This window comes from Podarcis gaigeae (assembly GCF_964106915.1).
Source record: "Podarcis gaigeae genome assembly, chromosome: 2".
NCBI classification, from domain to species: domain Eukaryota; kingdom Metazoa; phylum Chordata; class Lepidosauria; order Squamata; family Lacertidae; genus Podarcis; species Podarcis gaigeae.
Genome location: NC_139679.1, coordinates 113,513,475 through 113,536,695, shown reverse-complemented (window position 1 = coordinate 113,536,695; position 23,221 = coordinate 113,513,475). Strand labels below are relative to the sequence as shown.

The window sequence follows — 23,221 nt, the reverse complement described above, 5'->3', positions numbered from 1 at the left end:
TTGGCAGGGTAACCCAAGGGCAAATGACCAAAACAGAAACTGGGAAACAACTACGGCAATTAAGAAGGAGAAAGTACAAAGGTTGGCAGAAAATGGGGAGAAACGGGGAAAGAGCCAGAAAGTGTTTGTGTGTGAAAAAACATACAAAGAAAGGGGAAATAAGGAAAAGGAATCAGAAAGCAGACATATTATTACATGTAGCACTGGCTGGGGTTGAAGATGGATCTTTTAAGGATACTAGTATGTGAGGGGGCTCCTGTTTAGCAGCCACTATCACTGGTGCTAAAACAATTTTGGTGTGTGTGTGTGTGTATGTGTGTGTGTGTTTGTATTTTTGGGCTTCCCACAGGCATCTTGTCAGTCCCTGTGAGAACTGGACACTGGACCATATATGTTCATACGCAGATTTTGATATAGTATTAGCTCAGCAGAACATACTTCTTCTGCTTCAATACAACTGAAGTCAACAACAGACCGCAAGGAGTAAAAACAGTAAAATGGTATTCTTTTAAAAACACCAACCTGCTTGTTGAAATGAAGGCCCAAGAAAAATTAAACAACCTGAGAAAATTAAAAAGTGTGAGATGTTAACTTGTTTATTTTTATTTCATAACTTTTTTTGGTGTAATTGAAACGAAACAAAACAAAACAAACAACAGCACTCAAAGCGGTTTTTCTCAAAGGAGGTGAGCCACACCAGTGAGGAAATTCTGGAGGTGGGGTGCAACCACTGAAAAGGCCCTGTCCCTCCTCACCTCTCGCCTCACCTCAGGCAATGGAGGTTTCCAGAGATGGGCCTCAGAAGGTGATTACAAGCACAGAGGAAAGTTGATATGAAATGCAGAAGGAGGCATTCTTTCAGCTTATCAAAGCAAATATATACAGTGGTACCTCGGTTGTTGGACGTAAGTCTATGGAGAAAACTGAAAAACATGCAGTGGAAGCCGCTCGACTTCTGAGGCACATTCAAAAAAGGAAGCAATTACAGTGGTACCTCGGGTTCCAGACGCTTCAGGTTACAGACACTTCAGCTTACAGACTCCGCTAACCCAGAAATAATACCTCGGGTTAAGAACTTTACCTCAGGGTGAGAACAGAAATTGTGCGGCAGCAGCGGGAGGCCCCATTAGCTAAAGTGGTGCCTCAGGTTAAGAACAGTTTCAGGTGAAGAACGGACCTCCAGAACGAATTAAGTTCTTAACCAGAGGTACCACTGTACTTCCGGGTTTTTGGGGTTCGAAAACAGAAACGTTCAGCTTTCGAGGCACTCAAAAACCGAGGTAGCACTGTACATCTTTCTTCACACCTCCCCTCTTCTCCATCTCATCCTGTCCTTGCTAACTTTGCCTGAGGTGGAGAATTGTGTGGCCACCATGGGAGGGAGGCCATGCATCCACCTTCTTCCAGTCCCCTTGCTCTGCGCTTCCTTCTGCTTCATCCTTTCCTGTCTTCCACTCCTGCACTCCAACTTGTTGGTCTTAGGCAGCAGTCCTTATTTGGAAGAGTACCATTTTGTATCTCCCTTTGGAAACAGCCTCTCGTTCCTTTTACTTTTTTTTAATAGTTTTGATGTTTGAGCTAGAGTTGACTTAATTTGCCTACCGGTCTTATTTTATTGTATTTTTAGCTGCGGTCACAACGGCGTGAAGTGAGGCTTGCAAATGCGGTCTCTCATTTACATGCACTTGCCTTTCTTCAATGGTTGTCATCCCCCCTCCATCAAAGGGTTGTCTTTGCTCCATTTCCATCCTCACCCCCATGGTGCCATCCTGACATTTGGGAATATCACCTGCACAAGTTCCACGGATGTTCTGGGGCAGTGGATAGCCATTTCAAATGCAGCATAGCAGAGAACCTCCACATCAGCAAACCACGGTCCAGTATACCTGAACAAGCATTTCCACACCCATCGTTCAGCCTGGACACTGAGGTCCAGCTCTGAGGGCCTTCTGGCGGTTCCCTCCCTGCACGAGATGAGCGGCACAACCCCAGAGTCAGCCACGACTGAACCTAATGGTCAGGGGTCCCTTTACCTTTACCATAATGAACTAATGCCAGTGAACTGGAAGAAGCTAAGATCATCAGTGTCGAAGCAATGATTCTTCAACATCAACTTCGTTGGACTGGTCCTGTTGTGCCTGAGTATCGTCTTCCAGAGCAACTACTCTATTTCAAACTTAAAAATGGAAAGCGTAATGCCGGTGGTCAGCAAAAGAGGGTTAAAAACTCTCTCAAGGCAAATCTCAGAAAATGTAGTATAAACACTGACAACTGGGAAACACTGGCCTGCGAGCGCTCCAGTTGGAGAACAGCCTTTACCAAAGGTGTCATGGGCTTTGAAGATGCTCAAACTCAGGACGCAAGGGAGAAACGTGCTAAGAGGAAGGTGTGCTTGACAAATCCACACCGTGGTTAACTCCCGCCCAGAAACCAATGTCCCCACAGAGGAAGGACGTGTGGATCCAGAATTGGCCTCCACAGTCACTTACGGATTCACTGTTAAAACTGTGTTTATGGAAGACAATCTTATTCGGCTACGAGTGAGTGCCAAAGAAGAAGAAATGAGCCAAATGCGCAGGAGGGTGTGTCCAAAAAAACCCCAATACAACAGGGTTGGCATACTACATTGTGCATTACATGAAGTAATAGGCATGACAATTCAAAGGGAGAGCGGGCAGGGAGATTAAATCATAAACCCAGGATCTAATATTACATAACTGCACCTCTGAAGAAACAAGGCTTCTCCTCGATTGTTCAACATGGGCAAGCTACTACCATTACCCAAAGCTTTATTTTTAGCCTCTGAGGAAGTGACGCTGCTTCACTTCTGCTTCCTGGTTCCTCTGGAGAAACCGGTGGACACCCACTCGGTAGAGAAAGCTGAGGAACAGCTGTCCTCCAGGTTCCCCGCGGCTTCCTGCTGTCTCAACCCAGGCCTCTCCCTAACTTTGACAGGAAGAGCTATAATTAGGACAGTCAAGGGTGGTTTTCTTTTTAGGCAATCAAAATATAAGGGCCTCGTGCACAGGGCTGGTAATAATCCGTTGTACTGCTGCAAAGCGAGAAAAGAATCATAGAATCATAGAGTTAGAAGAGACCACAAGGGCCATCAGGTCCAACCCCCTGCCAAGCAGGAAACAACTTCCACATGAAATGGGGGGAACTTGCTAGTCTGATTCTTGGTGCATTGCACTGATCTGGAAGGAGAGGGGAGGAAAGCCGAGAAAGATGAGGAAATTTGGATTTCGACCACTTCCTCCCTGCAACCCTGGCTCTCAAATTAAGCCAGAGCATATTATCCCTGTTACAAGATCCATTCAGGAGTGGGGTTACTGGCCTAATTCTGGAGGCAGCGGGGGGGACCTTTGTTGTCGTTTAGTCGTTTAGTCGTGTCCGACTCTTCGTGACCCTATGGACCAGAGGACGCCAGGCACTCCTGTCTTCCACTGCCTCCCGCAGTTTGGTCAAACTCATGCTGGTAGCTTCGAGAACACCGTCCAACCATCTCATCCTCTGTCGTCCCCTTCTCCTTGTGCCCTCCATCTTTCCCAACATCAGGGTCTTTTCCAGGGAGTCTTTTCTTCTCACAAGGTGGCCAAAGTATTGGAGCCTCAGCTTTAGGATCTGTCCTTCCAGTGAGCACTCAGGGCTGATTTCCTTCAGAATGGATAGGTTTGATCTTCTTGCAGTCCATGGGACTCTCAAGAGTCTCCTCCAACACCATAATTCAAAAGCATCAATTTTTCAGCGATCAGCCTTCTTTATGGTCCAGCTCTCACTTCCATACATCACTACTGGGAAAACCATAGCTTTAACTACGTATATGGACCTTTGTTGGCAAGGGGATGTCTCTGCTTTTTAAGATGCTGTCTAGGTTTGCCATTGCTTTTCTCCCAAGAAGCAGGTGTCTTTTAATTTCGTGACTGCTGTCACCATCTGCACTGAGGGGGGGGGGGGGCTTTAACATATGCCATCTTTTTTTTGCCAGTGTAAGTTCCTCTGGTTTCCAGGTCATATGAAAGAGCTGAATGGAGCTGCAAACCAGAGTACAGTGGTACCTCAGGTTACATACGCTTCAGGTTACAGGCTCCGCTAACCCAGAAATAGTACCTCAGGTTAAGAACTTTACCTCAGGATGAGAACAGAAATTGTGTGGCGGCAGCACAGCGGCAGCGGGAGGCCCCGTTAGCTAAAGTGGTACCTCAGGTTAAGAATAGTTTCACGTTAAGAATGGGCCTCTGGAATGAATTGAGTTCTTAACCCAAGGTACCACTGTAAACCACCACTCCCTCCTCCTGTTCCTTCCCCTTCCCCTTCCCCAGAACACCTACTTTTCAGTGTGAGGCAGGGTTAAGAGACTGATGCCATGGGTGGTTGTGGCTTTTACAATGGTGTAGCAGAGAGTTTTCCATACTGTGTGTCGTGACACATTAGTGTATCGGCTGCAGTGTGCAGGGGTGTCGTGCGAACGCTCCCCGCACGCCTCCTGGGGCAAGAAAGGGGTTAGCTGAACCTCTGGTTTGCTAGTAAAACTGAATTACTGTGTCACAAAAAGACGCATGTCTAAAAAGCGTGTCACATGAAAAGTTTGGAAAGCAGTGTCAGAGATCTTCTGGGTTCCAAGTCATTCATCCCAGAGGATTTTCGGTTTGGATTGTCCTCTGAATGGGGCTACGAAACAACAACAACAACAAATAAATAAATAATTTATATCCCACACTTTTCCCCAAAGGAATCTAAAGATATCAAACACACAAGTGATAAAACTATCAGAATATCTAAACATCAGCTATGCTATAAGTGAACCTCAAAATGAATGCAGTAACGATTCTAACAGCGATCCTAATTGCTGGATGTGTTTAATGGCCTACAAGTCTTTGTCATTCGATGAGCCTGTTCCCGGGTTCATTTAACAATGTACCAATATGCACGGAAGACTCGTATAGATTGCAGAAACGTGTTTTAACACCTCCCTGAGAAATTCGCCAGAGTCACGGTGGAAAGTGTGAAACGTCGTTGCGCTTCTCAAACCGCCCTGTGAATTAACGCTGTCCACTCTGACTCACAAGGCCGGCTCTTTCATGAGGCAAAATGTGGCAACTGCCTCAGGAGGTGAGGGCAGGGAAGCAGCAAAGTCACACACACATAAGCGCACACAGGAGCCCTGGCTTGCTTGCCTTCCCTCGCCCACCCACTCAGCTGCCGCAGCACAGGGCTTTCCAAAGAGCCCCATGCTTCTTTCTCAGTCAGTTTTCCTTTCTCCCATCACTGCTTCCACTTTCTCTGAATTCAGATCCAGTTTGCTAGGTTCACTGATTTCAGACACCAATTAAGAGGGAGAAGGAAGCATAATGAAGGCACGGGTGACACCACACCCGGCAGTTTCGAATAGATGTTATATAACACACCTACAAAATTGCAATTGGTGTTAGTACTGTAATAAATAGTAGTAGTAGTAGTAGTAGTAGTAGTAGTAGTAGTAGTAGTAATTAATAATAATAAAATTATATGTCGCCCATATGACTGGGTTTCTCCAGCCACTCTGGGCGGCTCCCAACAAAGATACAGGGGTACCTCAGGTTACATACGCTTCAGGTTACATACTCTTCAGGTTACAAACTCCGCTAACCCAGAAATAGTGCTTCAGGTTAAGAACTTTGCTTCAGGATAAGAACAGAAATTGTGCTCCGGCAGCACGGCGGCAGCAGGAGGCACTATTAGCTAAAGTGATGCTTCAGGTTAAGAACAGTTTCAGGTTAAGAACGGACCTCCAGAACGAATTAAGTACGTAACCACTGTACATTAAAATGTCACACATTAAAAACTTCCCTGAACAGGTGCTGTGTCTGCCCATGTTGATGGACCACAAATTGGATGCTCCTGGACCTCAATGGGACTGTACTTGATGCTGGACTGCATCCTGGCTTTGGATTTGGATTAACCCAGAACCTCGTTTCCTGACCTTCAGCCTTAGGACTTCGGACTTTGCTTGGGCATGGCACACTGACGTGTGGATCAGGACATACAGCCTCTTCTTGCTCACTAAATAAACCCTGTTGCCTCTTTAGCTTCTGACACTGAAAAACTACAGTCGTGCCTTGGTTTTTGAACAGCTTAGTTCACAAACAATTTGGAATTCGAACATCGCAAACCCAGGCGTAGGTGTTCCGGTTTGTGAACTTTGCCTCAGAAGCCAAACACATTCCGTTCGAAAACCAAGGTACGACTGTATCATATGTAAAAAAAACCCACACCCACACAATTAAAAACAATTCCATATTTTAAAACAATTTCAAATCCAATTCAGATGCAAACCAGCAAAGTTACATTTCCCAACTTGCTCTACAACTCATTGGGGTGGGGTAAATGTTTTATTTTCCATAAATTCTGCTCTTAATAAAATGCACAATTTTGTATTTCAGATTTCTTCACTGGGTGGTGGAAATGAGAGAAATATCTAGAAATGGGGAAATCTAATAGGCAAAGGCCCTGATTATTTGTATGAACACATATCTGCATATATTACGTTCATTTGTAAAAGAGGATTCTTGCATTTAAATCTTGGTCGCTGCTGTCCCCTGGTGTACATATGTAAATATCTTTGGTTTTGAAGAAATCTCTACAGTATTTTAAATCTGGAGTCACTTCTGCCATCTGGTGGAAATTGATGGTGTTTGCACGTTGTTGTTGTTGTTGTTTAGTCGTTTAGTCGTGTCCGACTCTTCGTGACCCCATGGACCAGAGAACGCCAGGCACCTCTGTCCTCCACTGCCTCCCGCAGTTTGCTCAAACTCATGCTGGTAACCTCGAAAACACTATCCAACCATCTCGTCCTCTGCCGTCCCCTTCTCCTTGTGCCCTCCATCTTTCCCAACATCAGGGTCTTCTCCAGGGAGTCTTCTCTTCTCATGAGGTGGCCAAAGTACTGGAGCCTCAGCTTCACAATCTGTCCTTCCAGTGAGCACTCAGGGTTGATTTCCTTCAGAATGGATAGGTTTGATCTTCTTGCAGTCCATGGGACTCTCAAGAGTCTCCTCCAGCACCATAATTCAAAAGCATCAATTCTTCGGCGATCAGCCTTCTTTATGGTCCAGCTCTCACTTCCATACATCACTACTGGGAAAACCATAGCTTTAACTATACGAACCTTTGTTGGCAAGGTGATGCACCCCATGCTTTAAAAAATGTACTGCTCATATCTTTAAAAAACCACTCAGGGAAGCTGTAGCAAGCAGAATCAAGCTATATAGTTTCTGCTAGAAGTGTAACCTTCTTTCAACCTGGCAAGAGCTAGTAGGAACAGTTTCTCCTTCAGGAGAAAAAAATCCAAAAAATCCAAAAATTCAGGAAGATTTAACACATTACTTAATACAGACCCTCCAAGTGTCCCTATTTTCCCTGATTTAGAGTAAACCATTCCAGTTTTTAATTTGATCCTAGAATGTCCCTCTTTTCCTTAGGATGTCCCTATGTTCATTGGAGAAATGTAGGAGGGTATGAAGTTCTTTGACCCCCTGAGCTGTCTGACAGAAAACCTGTATAGGGAACTTTTTTTAATGTTTAATGTTTTATTATGTTTTTATATATGTTAGAAGCCACCCAGAGCTGCTGGGGCAACCCAGTCAGATGTGTGGGGTATAAATTGTAAAATTATTATGGAACGGGGTGTCCCTATTTTCATCGGAGAAACACTCTGGGCGGCTTCCAACAAAATATTAAAATACTGTAGTCTGTTAAACATTAAAAGCTTCCCTAAACAGGGCTGCCTTCGGATGTCTTCTAAAAGTCTGGTAGTTTTTCTCCTTGAGGGCGTTCCACAGGGCGGGTGCCACCACTGAGAAGGCCCTCTGCCTGGTTCCCTGTAGCTTGGCATCTCACAGCGAGGGAACTGCCTGAAGGCTCTCAGAGCTGGACCTCAGTGTCTGGGCTGAACGATGGGGGTGGAGACGCTCCTTCAGGTATAGTGGGCCAAGGCCGTTTAGGGCTTTAAAGGTCAGAATAGAAAAGGTGCCAACTTTTTAACTGCCCCCTGCCCCTATGCCTTTAAGGCAGCCCATTCTGCAGGCATTTAGGTGAATGTGGGTAATACTTACCTCATGCCATGAAACAAAACTACAGATGCAGGCTATTTAGAACAGCCCAGCGCTTATGCGACGACAGCCACACAGATGCTATTAGCCCAGAGATGGAAAGAAGATAGTCCCTACCAGAGAAGAATGGCAAATTAAATTGTTGGACTATGCTGAAATGGCAAAACTGACTGGAAAGCTCAGGAACCAAGAAGACCAAAACTTTAATAAGGAATGGGAAAAAACTGTAATTTACCTTGGAGACCACTGTAAGCAGATGGAAACATTAGCAGGATTGCAATGACACTTGTAAGCTAGCAAGTACTACAAAGACAATGGTGTTATATAAAATGTAAATTACTGGAAAAGATGCAGTAGAAAAGGTTTAATAATAGTACCCACAGAGGGCAGGTGGAAAGTCCAGAGATTCGGAGGAATCTGCAAATGTGTATGTGAATGGTTGCATTGTTATAATTTTATATTTGCAAAATCAAATAATAACTATTTAAAAAGTGTGTATCTGAAGAAGTGTGCATGCACACGATAGCTCATACCAAGAACTGACTTAGTTGGTCTTTAAGGTGCTACTGGAAGGAATTTTTTTTTTGTTTTGACTATGGCAGACCAACACGGCTACCTATCTGTATTTAAAAAGAGAGAGAGAACAGCCCGGGGCTATTGGTAACAGTCATTTGCATCAGAGTGGGCCAAAGATTGACCAGGAGCTACTGGTAGATGACTGGATGATATGCAGTACATGATGAATATTTCTGATTTTCAACAAAGGCGTGTTAAAGGGGAGCATGTAAGAAATCATGTACTGTGTGGAAATGATAGAGAGTTTTTCTCCTCCTCCTATAATCCTAAAACTCATAGACTTCCAATGAAGCTGGAGTGTTGGGCGTTCCAACTGAAATTGAAAGGACAACTGAAATTATTTCTTCACACAGCACATAAACTGTGGAATTTGTTCCCACGAGTTGTAATGATGCCCACCAAGTTGGAAGGCTTTTTTAAAAAAAGGATTAAGACAAATTCATAGAGGATATGGCTGTGTTCTGCCTCCACTGTTGAAGACAACACTGTAAGCTCAGATAAGGAGAGATACGATTGATTGATTGATTGATTGATTGGTAGATAGACAGATATAGGTAGACCTTCTAAGAAAAGGAAAACTCCTGCAGCGAAGCTGGTGCTCCACTTTCCTTGGGCCTCATCAGCAAGTGTCAGGAGTTGAAGTTAGGAGCAGGTCAGCAACAAAACACCTGGTGCCCAAGAAGTTAACTGTTTATTCAAAGAAACCAAAACAGCCCAGGCCTAGGGATCATAGCAGCTCTTCCCAGTAGGTCTTGCCCCAATGAGCAGTCCCCACCTTCCCACTGCTCTCGGACTCCTCCCCCCGGGGTCCTTCCCAAACAATATGAGGCTCCTTCGCCTTGTCTCTCTTTGCTCCGTTCTCTCCATTGCTCTGCATGTTCTGGGAGACAGGTGAGAGGGGAGCAGGTCACGGCAGGAGACGACTCCCAGGTTTCTTCAGCAGCCTGCCTCATCTCTGCCTTCTGTCCCCTTCCGCTCCTGCCTCTGAAGCTGGACTGCTCTCTGCCACCACCTCTTCCTGCTCACTAAAACCTGTTGCCTCTACTTAAGCTTCTGACACCTCCTCCTCCTCCTGGTCTGCTCCTTCTTCTCCCTCTGACCATGTGTCGTCGTCCCACCACCAATCCCCTGGCTCTGAGCCTTCTTTCCCTGGGGTTTCCCCAGCTGGTGCCTGTTAGAATTCCTGCTCCGTGATTGCAATCATGGGATTTTTATCTATCACATGACGGTGTATGTTTTGACTCCACAGTGTGGGAAGTGATGGAGACAGGATGTTTGTGTTACTGTGTTCCGTGAAGTGAGACTATTGTCCTTTGTTCTTTCTTTCTTTGCTGTCTGATGCTAGAGAGAGAGGGAGCCATGTTGCAGTTCTCCGTGTGTGTTTATATGTAAATAAAGCAGATTAGCCAAAACGCTGAGTTGCTGAGGTCTGTCACGCAAGGTGCGCAAACTCTGCGGATCCCTAAGTATACTGGTGTCTGTTGGCATCGGTCGCTGTGATGTTCAGGCAGAAAAAAGCTTTTAAAGCTCCCAAACGAAAGACCAGGAGGGAGAGAACATGCCAGTTGGGCATGTGTCTCTGCCAGGGTCCTACTCGAGTGTAGGCTGAACTCCTGACAGTGCCTTCCCCCCCCCCACTCCTCTGCATCCAGCCAGTGCAAGACAGCGAGAAGGGGGTTGTCATCTGAGTAGCCCAGGACCTCCTAATACACTGCCCAGACTTGCGCTGCAGGGATGTCACTTCGGTCCTTGCGACACAGCGGTTTGACTTCACCCCCGGAGGCACACTCCATTGGGGTGGGGATTGGTTTTGTTTTGGTGTAATTGTTTTTGGTTTGTTTGCTTTTATATTTTGTAAATGGAGGCAAGTATGAGGCTTGGGATTCCTACTGTGGTGGGGCGAGGGAGGTATGGCGGTGGGGGCAGATGTCATAGGCGAAGGGGATCGGGATACGGATATGCTCGTACCCCTTCCAATCTGCGCCCCATCCCAAGAGACGAAGGTAGGGTGAGCAAGGATTACTCACCTCCATCACTGGTGTTGTGCAATGCCAGGTCTATAGGCAACAAAACCGCCACCCTGCGAGATTTCTTCATCTCGCAGGGGGTCGACCTGGCTTGTGTGACGGAGACCTGGGTGCGCGAAGGGGATACCGTTACTTTACGAGAGATGGCGCCCCCAGGTTTCTCCGTCCTCCACCAGTCGCGGACTGTGGGCTGGGGGGGGAGGGGTGGCATTATTAATCCGGGAAGATTGTTCTTTCAGGGCTCTACCATCGCCATCGATCCCCGGCATTGAATGCGTTGGCCTAGTGTGGGGCTCCGAGGTGAGCTTGGCTGTCTGGCTGGTGTACCGGCCACCTAGCGCACCAGCAGCCACCCTGTCAGGCCTGCTGGAGGCGGTGGCCGGCTGGGCCTTGGAGTTCCCTAACCTATTGGTATTGGGGGACTTCAACATCCATGCTGATGCCACTCCCTCCTCACAGGCTCTGGATCTGGTGTCTTCCATGGCGACACTAGGGCTCTCCAAGTTTGTTTCGGGCCCCACACATCAAGCAGGCCACACGCTGGATTTGATCTTTGGCGTCGGTATAGATGTGATCATGTTTCCTTCGATGAAGGTGCCATGGTCTGATCACTACGCTCTGAAAGCCAGGATTGATGTTCCACCCCCACCCTGCTTAGGTAGCGAGCCGATTTGGGCTCGCCCGCAGAGGCTGATGGACCCTGATAGATTCCATGAAGCCTTGCGGGACCTTTCTCCCCCTGGCGACTCATTGACTGAGCTTGTTGAGGGCTGGAATACCCAGCTCCTAGCAGCCATCAATGAGATCGCACCTAAGCGCCCTCTGCAACCCCGCAGAAACCGGGCTCCCTGGTTTACCGAGGAGCTCCGGAAAATGAAGTGGGACCTCAGACGGATAGAGTGAGTATGGCAGGGTGGCCGTGACGGAGCTTCAAGAACATCTTATAGGGTTTTTATGAAAACCTACGAGATGGCAGTGAAGGCCGCTAAGCAGTCCTACTTCTCGGCCTCCATTGCATCCGCTAGCTCTCGCCCGGCGCAATTATTTAGTATAATTTGGTCTTTAACGTCCCTCGAAGGACAGCCAAATTTAAATAACATTTTGACACACAGCTGTGAGGCATTTGTGAGCTTTTTTGCGGAGAAGGTCCTGTTGCTCCGCCATGACCTCCCTGCCAATTTGGATACAATAAAGGAACTGGAGGCCCCTCGACTGTCCTCGGGTCCTGTATTGGACCACTTTGACTGGATATCCCCACCCAATGTGGACAGACTCCTCCGAGCTGGAAAGCCCACCACTTGTCCTCTCGACCCGTGCCCGTCCTGGCTGACTAGAGCGTGTCCAGACGAGGTGCGGGCCCCCCTAGGGGATATCATCAATTTGTCCCTTGGCACCAGGACATTCCCAGGGGAACTGAAGGAGGCAGTGGTGCGCCCGCTTTTAAAGAAAACATCATTAGATCCCTTAGATCTATCCAATTACCGCCCGGTTTCGAATCTTCCATTTCTGGGTAAGGTGATTGAGAGAGCAGTTGCTGAACAGCTTGGTAGGTTTCTGGATGAAACATCGGCTCTGGATCCATTCCAGTCCGGCTTCCGCGCTGGTCATGGGACCGAGACGGCTCTGGTCGCCCTAACAGATGATCTCCGCAGGCAGCTGGATCGAGGCGGGTCAGGGCTGCTGATTCTTCTAGACCTGTCAGCAGCCTTCGACATGGTCGATCACGAACTCCTGGACCACCGCCTTGCCGACGTGGGGATCCAGGGCATAGTCCTTCAATGGCTGCGCTCGTTTCTCTCTGGTCGGGGACAGAGGGTGGCACTTGGGGGGAATTGTCATCCCGCCACTCCTTGGTGTGTGGAATGCCCCAGGGTGCGATACTCTCCCCAATGCTTTTTAACATCTTTATGCGCCCCCTCGCCCAGCTTGTCCGGAGTTTTGGGCTGGGTTGCCATCAGTATGCCGATGACACCCAACTCTATCTGTTGATGGACGGCCATCCTGACTCGGCCCCAGATACACTGACCAGATGTCTGGAAGCTGTGACTGGATGGTTACGTGGGAGCCGGTTGAAGTTAAATCCTTCGAAGACAGAGGTCCTCTGGCTGGGACGGAGCGATATGGGATTGAGGGGGCAACTCCCATCTCTTGCAGGGGTGCAATTTTTGCCAGCATCGTCCGTTAAGAGTTTGGGTGTAATCTTCGATACCTCCTTCTCTATGGAGGCGCAGATTACAGCTATAACAAAGGCGGCATTTTTTCATCTCCGCCAAGCTAAGCAGTTGGCTCCTTACCTCTCTCGCCCTGACCTAGCCACTGTGATCCACACAACGGTCACCTCCAGACTGGATTATTGTAACTCGCTCTACGTGGGGCTGCCCTTGAGACTGACCCAGAAACTCCAGCGGGTGCAGAATGCCGCGGCGAGACTCCTTATGGGGTCTTCGCTGCGAGATCATATTCATCCAGTACTATACCAGCTGCACTGGCTCCCGGTAGAGTACAGGATCAGGTTTAAGGTTCTAGTTTAAACCTTTAAAGCCCTATACGGCCTAGGACCCTCGTACCTACGGGACCGCCTCTCCTGGTATGCCCCACAGAGGAACTTACGGTCTCCAAATAAAAACATCTTGAAGGTCCCAGGCTACAGAGAGGTTAGGCTGGCCTCAACTAGAGCCAGGGCTTTTTCGGCTGCGGCTCCAACCTGGTGGAACGCTCTGTCACAAGAGACAAGGGCCCTGCAGGACTTGACATCTTTCTGCAGGGCCTGCAAGACAGAGCTGTTCCACCAGGCCTTTGGTCAGGGCGCAGCCTGACTCCCTCCTTTGGCAATCTTTACAAAACTTTAGTTTATGGTTGCCATCAATTTTGATTTTAATTAATTTTTATAATGTTTTTATAATGTTGCACTGTTTTAGTGTTGCTAGCCACCCTGAGCCCGGCTTCGGCCGGGGAGGGCGGGATATAAATAAAATTTATTATTGTTGTTGTTGTTGTTGTCTCTCAAGGCGGACGGATGCCAACAACACTAACATTGCATGTGTCTGGCCTTGGAAACAAGCCATGGCCTCAAGGGGGCTCTCCGGTCCAGGACATTGTGGAGTTGCCATAGTTTCAGGTGGAAGATTAATGGCATGGGTTGGGAAACTAAGGCCTGGGAGCCGGATCCAGCCCAATCGCCTTCTAAATCCGGCCTGTGGATGGTCCGGGAATCAGCGTGTTTTGTGGGGCCTGCTGGTGTTTCTACATGAGTAGAATGTGTGCTTTGATTTAAAATGCATCTCTGGGTTATTTGTGGGGCAAAGGAATTCATTCATTTTTTTCCTTCAAAATATAGTCTGCCCCCCCACAAGGTCTGATGGACAGTAGACCGGCCCCCTGCTGAAAAAGTTTGCTGACCCCTGATTAATGGGTTTCAGAGAGCACTGCTGTCTTCTCAGAGTTTGCCTCACTGCCCTGGTACGCAGACAGAGGTGCATCTGGTATCTTCATTATTCAATACATCTTTAGGCAAATGCTGAGGACGTACCTCTTTAACCTGGCTTTTGACACTTGAGATATATACTTTTGTAAAGGTAAAGAAACCCCTGACCATTAGGTCCAGTCGTGACCGACTCTGGGGTTGTGGCGCTCATCTCGCTTTAATGGCCAAGGGAGCCGGTGTACAGCTTCCGGGTCATGTGGCCAGCATGACTAAGCCACTTCTGGCGAACCAGAGCAGCACATGGAAACGCTGTTTACCTTCCCGCCGGAGTGGTACCTATTTATCTACTTGCACTTTGACGTGCTTTCAAACTGCTAGGTTGGCAGGAGCTGGGACCGAGCAAGGGGAGCTCACCCCGTTGCGAGGGTTTGAACCACTGACCTTCTGATTAGCAAGTCCTAGGCTCTGTGGTTTAACCCACAGCACCACCCACGTCCCTTAAAGAGCTTTCCTACTGAATGTACATCCCACCTTTTTCTCCACGGAGTATATGGTTCACGTTGTAGTTAATCCCTACAATTTCTGGGTTTGTAAGTTGTTTTAAAACTGTTTTTAATGTTGTTGTGTCCCACCCTGTGAAGGTTGGGAAAATTATTATTTACTCTTATTACTTCCCTAGGCATATTTCCCCCCACCCCCACTCAACAAACCAGCATAAGCAGCCATCCGTTGAATAAATAATGTTTTAATATTTCAATTTCCATAATAAATACCAACATTCTCATCAATCAATAAATAAGTAAGTGAGGTAGAAAAAAACCCTGTCATGTTTGAGGAAACAATCCTTAATTATTATTGCAAATTCCCTTTGTCCTTAAAAAGTGCAGTAGAACTGATTAACAATAAATACAAATATATAATATTTCAAAACATCACTTTCAACTGTAGCCTGCTGAGCCGCAGCAGGAAAACACAAACACACGCAGCAAACTCCACAGCAGTAACAAATTCTAAATTTGCAGCTCCCCAATCACTCGCAAACTGCAGAGTGGGATGGCATTGCGATGAGGCATCGAAAGAAAATCTTCAGGCCTTCTGCGTCTTTTCCAGTGAATTGCATTTTTAAAAGATCCGAAGAGTATGAAAACTCCAATTCTGCAACTTGAATAGATTACGCAATCGATGGTACCCAGTGGTCAGTGTTTGCGTTACAGTATACCACGCTCAAGACCTCTGAAAGGCCAATCCAGACACTTCAGCAACTCTTAAGAAGTAGGGAGAAAAAATCGCAAAGCCTAAAAAATTCCACTCGAGTTTGGATAAAGGTGGATATTGCACGATCCACAGCACTAATATGTGAGGATTTAGGTTTCCTAGAGAGGTAGTTCACTGCCCATTTCAGAATTGGAATTGTAGCAGACACCATTGGTGGTGTGGAGAAAGGGGCAGGGATTTGATGACAAGAGGTGAAGATCTTCATAAATAGTTAAAAGGCCTTTGGGAGAAGGGGAAAACCACAAAACTGGGATTGAGAGAACAGAGAATAACCCTGTTCTCTTGCCCCAGTGTCTCCCGTCCTCAGATTTCCATCCCTGCATTATCCACCACTACTTTGAGGTAGAGCGTGTCGTCTTTGAGGTAAGCAGGAATCTCAAGATGGCTGACGAAGAGGGGACTCCCGCTGGCCACGTTGAGCCTCTGCCGCGGCTGGTGGAAGGAGACGCTGTGGGGATCCGGGAGGAAGGTATCCATCACGGGGGACTTCCTCCGTGTGGGGTCCAAAAGAGAGAAGGTGACCTTCTGCCGGAAAGGCCAGGGGAGGACGTCGTCGTAGGGCCCCTTGGCCAAGGCGAGGAAAAGCGAGACATGGCCCCCCTGGCCAATGCCATCTCCGTCGGGGTAGAGCCGGACGCAGAGATGGTACCCAAACGGATGAGTGGCAAAGGCCGGGGAGTAAATGGAACGCTTCTTCCCAGCTTTGGCATCCTTCTGGAGTTTGGAGAAGTTCTCCACCTTCCACACCAAGGTCCCGTCGGTGCTGGCCAGCTGGGGCGACGCTGGTTCTCCAGACGCTTTCGCCATGGTGCACACTTCCTGAGAGGCCCTCAAGAGCTTCTCGTAATGGGAGCAGCAGCGCTGGAGGGACTTCACCGCAGCCGTCTGGCTGTTCAGCTGTCGGCGCAGAGACACCACTGTCAGCTCCAACGCCTCCACCCGCATTTGGACGGCTTCCACGTTCATGGAAGGGCCACCCTAGGGAGAGAGAGATGAGAGAGTTTAAATGGAGGGGTTCCCACCAGGGCATATTGCTCCATTTCTGGGCGCAGGCCCATAACGGGCCCTGAGCTTGCTTTATATACCCTCGCAATGTAGGTTCTCTTGACGTGACTTACCATGACTGTGCTATTGACACTCCAGCAGGGTTCTATCTCCTCAACGTTTTGATCTCCAAGGGCCAGGGGAGCCTTCTTTGGGGTTCCGGGCTGGGCCACAGGGGGGCAAGCGTGCTCCTAAAGCAAAAGAACAAGGCCAGAAAAATGAGCAAAGGTGGTTTGCTGCCAACTGCAGGATCCTAGATTACCTCATGTTCTGAAGCCTTCAAAAGGCGTATCTATACGCTACAAAACATACTGGCTTTGTATCACATTCTGTTGTTGGGAACAGCATTTTGATGAGGGTGGTAAGGTATGCCTTTTAGGAATTCCTAACTCTGCTTTATTATCATAGTCTTACTGATGCAATTTATTGTTGTTGTTTTTCATTTATTCAGTTTGCAGCCTATTGTTTTACTGGAGTTCCAGTTGAACTGATCTTTGGTTTGGACTGTCCTCTGAATGGGGCTATGAAATAATAATAATAATAATAATAAATAAATAAGTAATTTGTATCCCACACTTTTTCCCCAAAGGAGTCCAGGAATTTCAAACGCACAAGTGATAAAACTATCGAAATATCTAAACATCAGGAGCCATGCTATAAGTGAACCTCAAAACGAATGCAGTAGCGATTCTACAAATTATTGGGGATTTTTTTTCATTTATTCAGTTTGCAGCCTATTGTTTTACTTGGAGTCCCAATTGAACTGATCATAACTATTCTTTAAAAAAAATAAAATAACTTTTTATTAATTTTCAGTTACGAAAACCGATCAAAATTATTCTTATCACCTCCCCCTAAAAGCCAACTTAGGTGGCGAGTGCTGCTGACAGAAATGGACTCAGAATGGCCCCATAAATAAATAAATATGGAAGTACTGGATGTGCTCAGCTGCCACAGAATTATTTGTTTGCTTGCTTTTATTAAATTTGTATACTGCCCTTCATCTCAGGGCCGTTCACAACATAATAGAACATCAATCTGCAGAGGAAAAAAATGGAGCACAGGAGTGAATGGCTGGCTAGAACCCTGAACAGGATCACAGACGGAAGTGTCAGATCAATCATATCTGAGCAGCTCAACTATGGATTTCTTTCCCCTTTTCCTCCAGTCGCAATTTCTTCCAACTGTTTTGCATGTGTTTTGTCAAATGCCTACAATTGCCGCAAGAGGGCACCTAAGAGCTTTGTGCTCCCGTTTCATCCCTGGTCTTGTGACTGTGTATTGTCAGGGAGAAAGGAGTGATTCTCTTCATTTAAAACCACTGTACCTGGTACGATTTCAGGGTCCCCGTCCAAGCGCAGTCAAAATTTGGGCAGGCAACTTGTGTGGCTAGAGCGTCGTTCTCTGCTGCTTTGTCAGTGTGGAACTGGAGAGAGAGAGAGAGAAAAGAAGGAGTCAATATGTTGGCTCCCAATTCTGACCCGTCACAGTTACCTCTACCAATACACTACAGTCATAAAAAAAGGTAAAGGGACCGCTGGCCATTAGGTCCAGTCGTGGCCAACTCTGGGGTTGCGGCGCTCATCTCACTTTACTGGCCGAGGGAGCCGGCGTACAGCTTCCGGGTCATGTGGCCAGCATGACTAAGCCGCTTCTGGCGAAGCAGAGCAGTGCACGGAAACGCCGTTTACCTTCCCGCCAGAGCGGTACCTATTTATCTACTTGCACTTTGATGTACTTTCGAACTGCTAGGTTGGCAGGAGCAGGGACCAAGCAACGGGAGCTCACCCTGCTGCGGGGATTCGAACCGACGACCTTCTGATTGGCAAGTCCTAGGCTCTGTGGTTTAACCCACAGCGCCACCCACATCATACCTCACTACAGTTATACCTCGGGTTAAATATGCTTCAGGTTGAGCGTTTTCAGGTTACGATCCACAGTGACCTGGAAGTAACGGAATGCATTACTTCCGGGTTTCGCCGCTCGCGCATGCGCAGATGCTCAAAACAACGTTACATGCATGCACAGAAGCACTGAATCGTGGCCCGCGCAGACGCGGGTTGCATTCGCTTCAGGATGCGAACGGGGCTTCGGAATGGATCCTGTTCACATTCAGAGGTACCACTGTACACATTACCTCTAACCATCCTTTGCTGACCAGGTGCCAGACTGACGTTTCAAACTACAACTCCCATCAGCCCCTGCAGACCAGGTGGGCACCAGGTTGGCGAAGTCTGCCTTAAACACATCGCCCTCAAATGATGGCAAAGTGCACTGTCAGTGCTGAAAAGCAGGCACGGCAAATAGTGATTCTCACCTCCTTCTCTAGGGCGACAGTTGTGAACTACTTTGAACCCAGGATTCACCCTTAACTCCAGCTTACAACAAAGGGACGTCAGGTGTTTTTTTCCTGTTTTCCTGTTTCTATTTCTGTTTTGCTGTCTATGTCTCTCTTGTACCATGTTCCTAGTAGACAGGAGGGCGAGATTTCTGGCCTTCATAGCCATACAGAAAACGAGAAAATGCTGAAAGGAGTAGGTTGTCAAGCAGCAGCGAAGGGAGTGCAACAGATTCTTTAAATAAACCCTCTCAGCTTTTCTACTTATGGAGCTCTTCTGAATTTCATCACACACCTCTCTCTCGTTTTCTCCCTTTCTATATCTTGTGTTTCTCTTTAGTTCCTGTTTTTAAAAGAGGATGGCAACACAGGGGGATGAGGTTGATCACAGGGCAGCGCCAGGTAACATCCATACCTGAACCTTGGCTCTTAGAGGGAATTTAGTGAGAGGTAATTTAGTGACCATTCATTTACGGGTTTCTTGCTATTCAGGACTGGTATTGACTGGTCTTATTATTATTTTCTTCTTGTAAAATTTGTTGCTTTCCACAAAAGAGATTCCAAAAGTGATTGACTGAGATTTGCCAAGATAGCAACAAAACAACAACAACATATCGCTTTAAGAACCAAAAGCCCAGGAAAACCCAAACGACTCTGGTTCCAGAACATCATGTTACTACAACTCACCTGTTTGGGGTTCAGTCCCTTCTTACAAGTCCGGCAGGCCACCCTGTCTGTGTCCCTGTGGAGAGAAAGAGGACAGAAAATTGAGCAGGACGAACCCTGAGAAACAGAAAGCGGGCGTAACCCACAATAAGCTTATGTCGTAATAAATTTTATATACTTTAAAGGTACCGCAAGCCTCTTTTCCTACAAGGCACTACTAACATGGGCTCTGAAAACTACATTTTGAATCTCTTTCTTTCTCTCTCTTTCATACACACCCTCCAAATTTTATTCATTAAATATACATCCCACCCTGCCAGGGAATAGGGTATAGGGCGGTATATAAATTCAATAAATAATAATAATAAATAAAACACTTATGCATTAAAAAACCCAATTGAGAATAAAAGGAACACATATTTGATGCATTTGAAACATAGCTACTTCCATCTTCTCTTCCTTGTGTCCTCTGCTAATTTATTCTTCCTCCCCACATATGCGAAGCAGTCGTTCATCATTAAGATTAATGCCATCCATTGGTTAATCATTAGTATTGTGGATACTGTGCATTATACTCATTTGTCACATTTATATCCTCCACTTGTCCAAGAAGCTCAGGGCAGCGTGTATCGTGGTTCCCTATCTGGGCCCCTCTTTTATGCCCGCAACAATTATGTGAGGCTGAACTGAGTCGCTCAAGATCACCACGTGAGCTCAGGGCCGTCTGAAGCATATCCGGCGCCTTTGGGGAACAGTTTTCCAGGAGATGAAGTGGGATACATAGGGAGAGAGGGCTCAAAAGCTCTCAGGGATACTGAAGAGTGGAATCGGCTCCCCAAGACACTTTAGCGCAGCTCAGATTTACAAAAGCTGTTATCACTTGCTGCGCCAGGAAGTGCCGTCAGCATAATTCAGAGCCACAGGCCCCCTAGACTACCACACGTCAACGTCTTGCTTACGCACAAGCACAGCTGAATCAGAATATGACAACAACAACATTTGAGGTGCTTGAGGAATAAACACAGCTGTGCCAATATGGCTTGGCATCTATCCCCCCTCCCTGAGAAAACAGAAAAGCAAACTGACATATTGCAAACTGGAGAGAAACATGACTCTCACACACCCTGATCCTATTAAAAGAAACAAAGTGAGTCTTCTTTTTAAATTATGTTTTTAGAACGCATCACAAATCTGTCGTTGCCAATAGAAACTGGCCCCCGACCAATTAACGGGTTGCAGCCTAAAAACACTAAGTCCAATAAAAGTGGATGCTTCGTTCCCAGGAAATACAAAACACAAGAAGAGTCAGGGTCAGGCCAAGGGTCCATCGCCAATCAGATGCTTCAGAGACCCACACAAAAAGGGGCAGGAAGGCAGCAGCCCCCTCCCACTGGTTCTCCCCCACAGCTGGTATTGGGGCAGTTTCTATATGCCCATCATAGCCAGAAGGTAGGCAGGAAGATAGGAGATCGATTTATCCAGCTAACCCTATGAGATGAAGGAAGCTGATCTGGCTTGCCAATTAAATGCCAATGACTGTAGTTATAGCTCAGTCAGTAGAGCGTGAGACTCTTAATCTCAGGGTCAAAGGTTTGAGCCCCACGTTGCGGAAAAGATCCCTGCCTTGTTATTGGATGGACTAGATCAGGCTTCCTCCTGATGTTTTTGGCCTACAACCAGTGGTCAGGGATGATGGGAATTGTAGTCTCAAAAACATCTGGAGGACCGGGGTTGAGGAAGCCTGGACTAGATGATGCCCATGAGGGTCCCCTTCCAACACTATGATTCTGTTATTCTAAGCCCTGCGAATCCTGGACAGGTGACCCTAACATCTGAGAAGCCTCCAGCTACGATTAAACATAAAGGTAAAGGGACCCCTGACCATTAGGTCCAGTCGCGGACGACTCTGGGGTTGCGGCGCTCCTCTCGCTTTATTGGCCAAGGGAGCCGGCGTACAGCTTCCGGGTCATGTGGCCAGCATGACTAAGCCGCTTCTGGCGAACCAGAGCAGCACACGGAAACACTGTTTACCTTCCCGCCAGAGTGGTACCTATTTATCTACTTGCACTTTGACGTGCTTTCGAACTGCTAGGTTGGCAGGAGCAGGGACCAAGCAATGGGAGCTCACCCCGTTGAGGGATTTGAACCACCGACCTTCTGATTGGCAAGTCCTAGGCTCTGTGGTTTAACTCACAGCGTCACCCAGGTCCCTCCAGCTACGATTAGGGGACTCCAACTCCCATGAGCATGACAAATGATCACGGATGCTGGGACCTGTAGTCTAGCAACATCATGGAGAGGGGGAATCGCGAATCCCCCGCCTTTGCCCTTAAATATCCTGGGAGCACTTTCCCCTTTTTTTGCCACTGACCTGAACAGCCTCTTCACGCATCCCCTGCAGTAGCGGTGCCCACACTCGGCTTGCTGTGGGTTGCAGAGGAGGAACCCGCACGCCTGGCAGAGCAAACCGGCGTTGCCCAGCAGATCCACGGGCATCACGGAGCCCCGCTGCTTTCCCATCCTTGCCAACGTGAGCTTCACTCTACCTTCAGTCCCGAGAGAGAGAAAATTAAGATCCACACGAAAAGCGACCAGGAGAGGAAGGGGAAAAAATGAGTCTGGCAGGCAGCAGCCGGCGCGAGGCTTTTATGGGACGGGACGGGCGTGAGTCAGAGAAGGGCGCGCGAGGGAATCCCGCCGCTGAGTCATCAGAGATTCTCCCCGAACGTGCCAGCTGCGGGTCAACGGGGTGACGCAGTTCTGTGCGTGCGCGCGCCACCAGGAGAGCCGGGCCCCGGCGGGCTCGCGCGGGAAATGCCTCTGAGGAGAGTTGAGGCTGAGGGGAGGGAAAGCGATTGCGAAAATGCAAGGGGCTGGGGAGAGAGGGAAAAGGCACGCTGGGCCGGCGTGAGGAGAAATTGCGCAGGGGAATACTGTTATTATTATTATTATTTGTTACGGGAAGGGACAGCGCTTTGGAAAAAGAAAGGAAAACCGTGAGGAGAGCAGCTGGTGCCTTTGCAGAAATGAAGGCGGGCGCCCCTCTCTTGCTTAACCTGCCTCAGCATCGTGGGCTAAGGGTTAAATGGTTATATGGTGCTTGAAGGATTTACAGAGTTATACAAAGATTTAGAGCACACTCACACACTGCAAGCTGTCCTTTTTAATAATAATACAGTGGTACCTCGGGTTACATACGCTTCAGGTTACAGATTCCGGTAACCCAGAAAGAGTGCTTCAGGTTAAGAACTTTGCTTCGGGATAAGAACAGAAATCGTGCTCCGGCGGTGCAGCAGCAGCAGGAGGGCCCATTAGCTAAAGTGGTGCTTCAGGTTAAGAACAGTTTCAGGTTAAGAACGGACCTCCGGAACGAATTAAGTACTTAATCCGAGGTACCACTGTAATGACAATTTCCATTCTGAAAGATCTTCTTCTTCTTTGGCGATCACTTGTAGCTGAGTAAGATTGTCTTCCATAAACACAGTTTTAAAAGTGAGCCTGTAAGTGACTGTTGTTGTTGTTGTTGTTGTTTAGTTGTGTCCGACTCTTCGTGCCCCCCTGGACCAGAGCACGCCAGGCACTCCTGTCTTCCACTGCCTCCCACGGTTTGGTCAAACTCATTTTGGTAGCTTCGAGAACACTGTCCAACCATCTCGTCCTCTGTCGTCCCCTTCTCCTTGTGCCCTCCATCTTTCCCAACATCAGGGTCTTTTCCAGGGACTCTTCTCTTCTCATGAGGTGGCCAAAGTATTGGAGCCTCAGTTTCAGGATCTGTCCTCCC

General features: G+C 47.6%; 2 protein-coding genes across 2 annotated transcripts in view; both read right to left on the bottom strand.

Annotated features, from left to right (window-relative positions):
- The window catches only part of LOC310837988 (E3 ubiquitin-protein ligase TRIM11-like), a 1,016,249-nt gene that overhangs the window by 637,467 nt on the left and 355,561 nt on the right, over positions 1–23,221 (bottom strand). The gene's annotated exons all lie outside the window — the stretch shown is intronic.
- Positions 14,847–22,142, bottom strand: LOC310837835 (TNF receptor-associated factor 2-like). The gene is made up of 5 exons (XM_083724998.1): positions 21,812–22,142; positions 19,462–19,516; positions 17,764–17,862; positions 16,511–16,627; positions 14,847–16,370 (listed from the first exon to the last, which is right to left on the bottom strand). The coding sequence occupies exons 1-5, from the start codon at positions 21,958–21,960 to the stop codon at positions 15,696–15,698; spliced, it is 1,095 nt and encodes a 364-aa protein (XP_083581124.1). The 5' UTR covers positions 21,961–22,142; the 3' UTR covers positions 14,847–15,695.

Bases quoted from the DNA above. Each gene is read 5' to 3' on its own strand.
- LOC310837835 (XM_083724998.1), bottom strand. From the start codon at position 21,960: ATGGGAAAGCAGCGGGGCTCCGTGATGCCCGTGGATCTGCTGGGCAAC. The intron at 19,517-21,811 runs GTCAGTGGCAAA...TTCTCTCCACAG, and splicing joins TGCGTGAAGAGGCTGTTCAG to GGACACAGACAGGGTGGCCT. The intron at 16,371-16,510 runs GTAAGTCACGTC...CTCTCTCCCTAG, and splicing joins GTGTCAATAGCACAGTCATG to GGTGGCCCTTCCATGAACGT.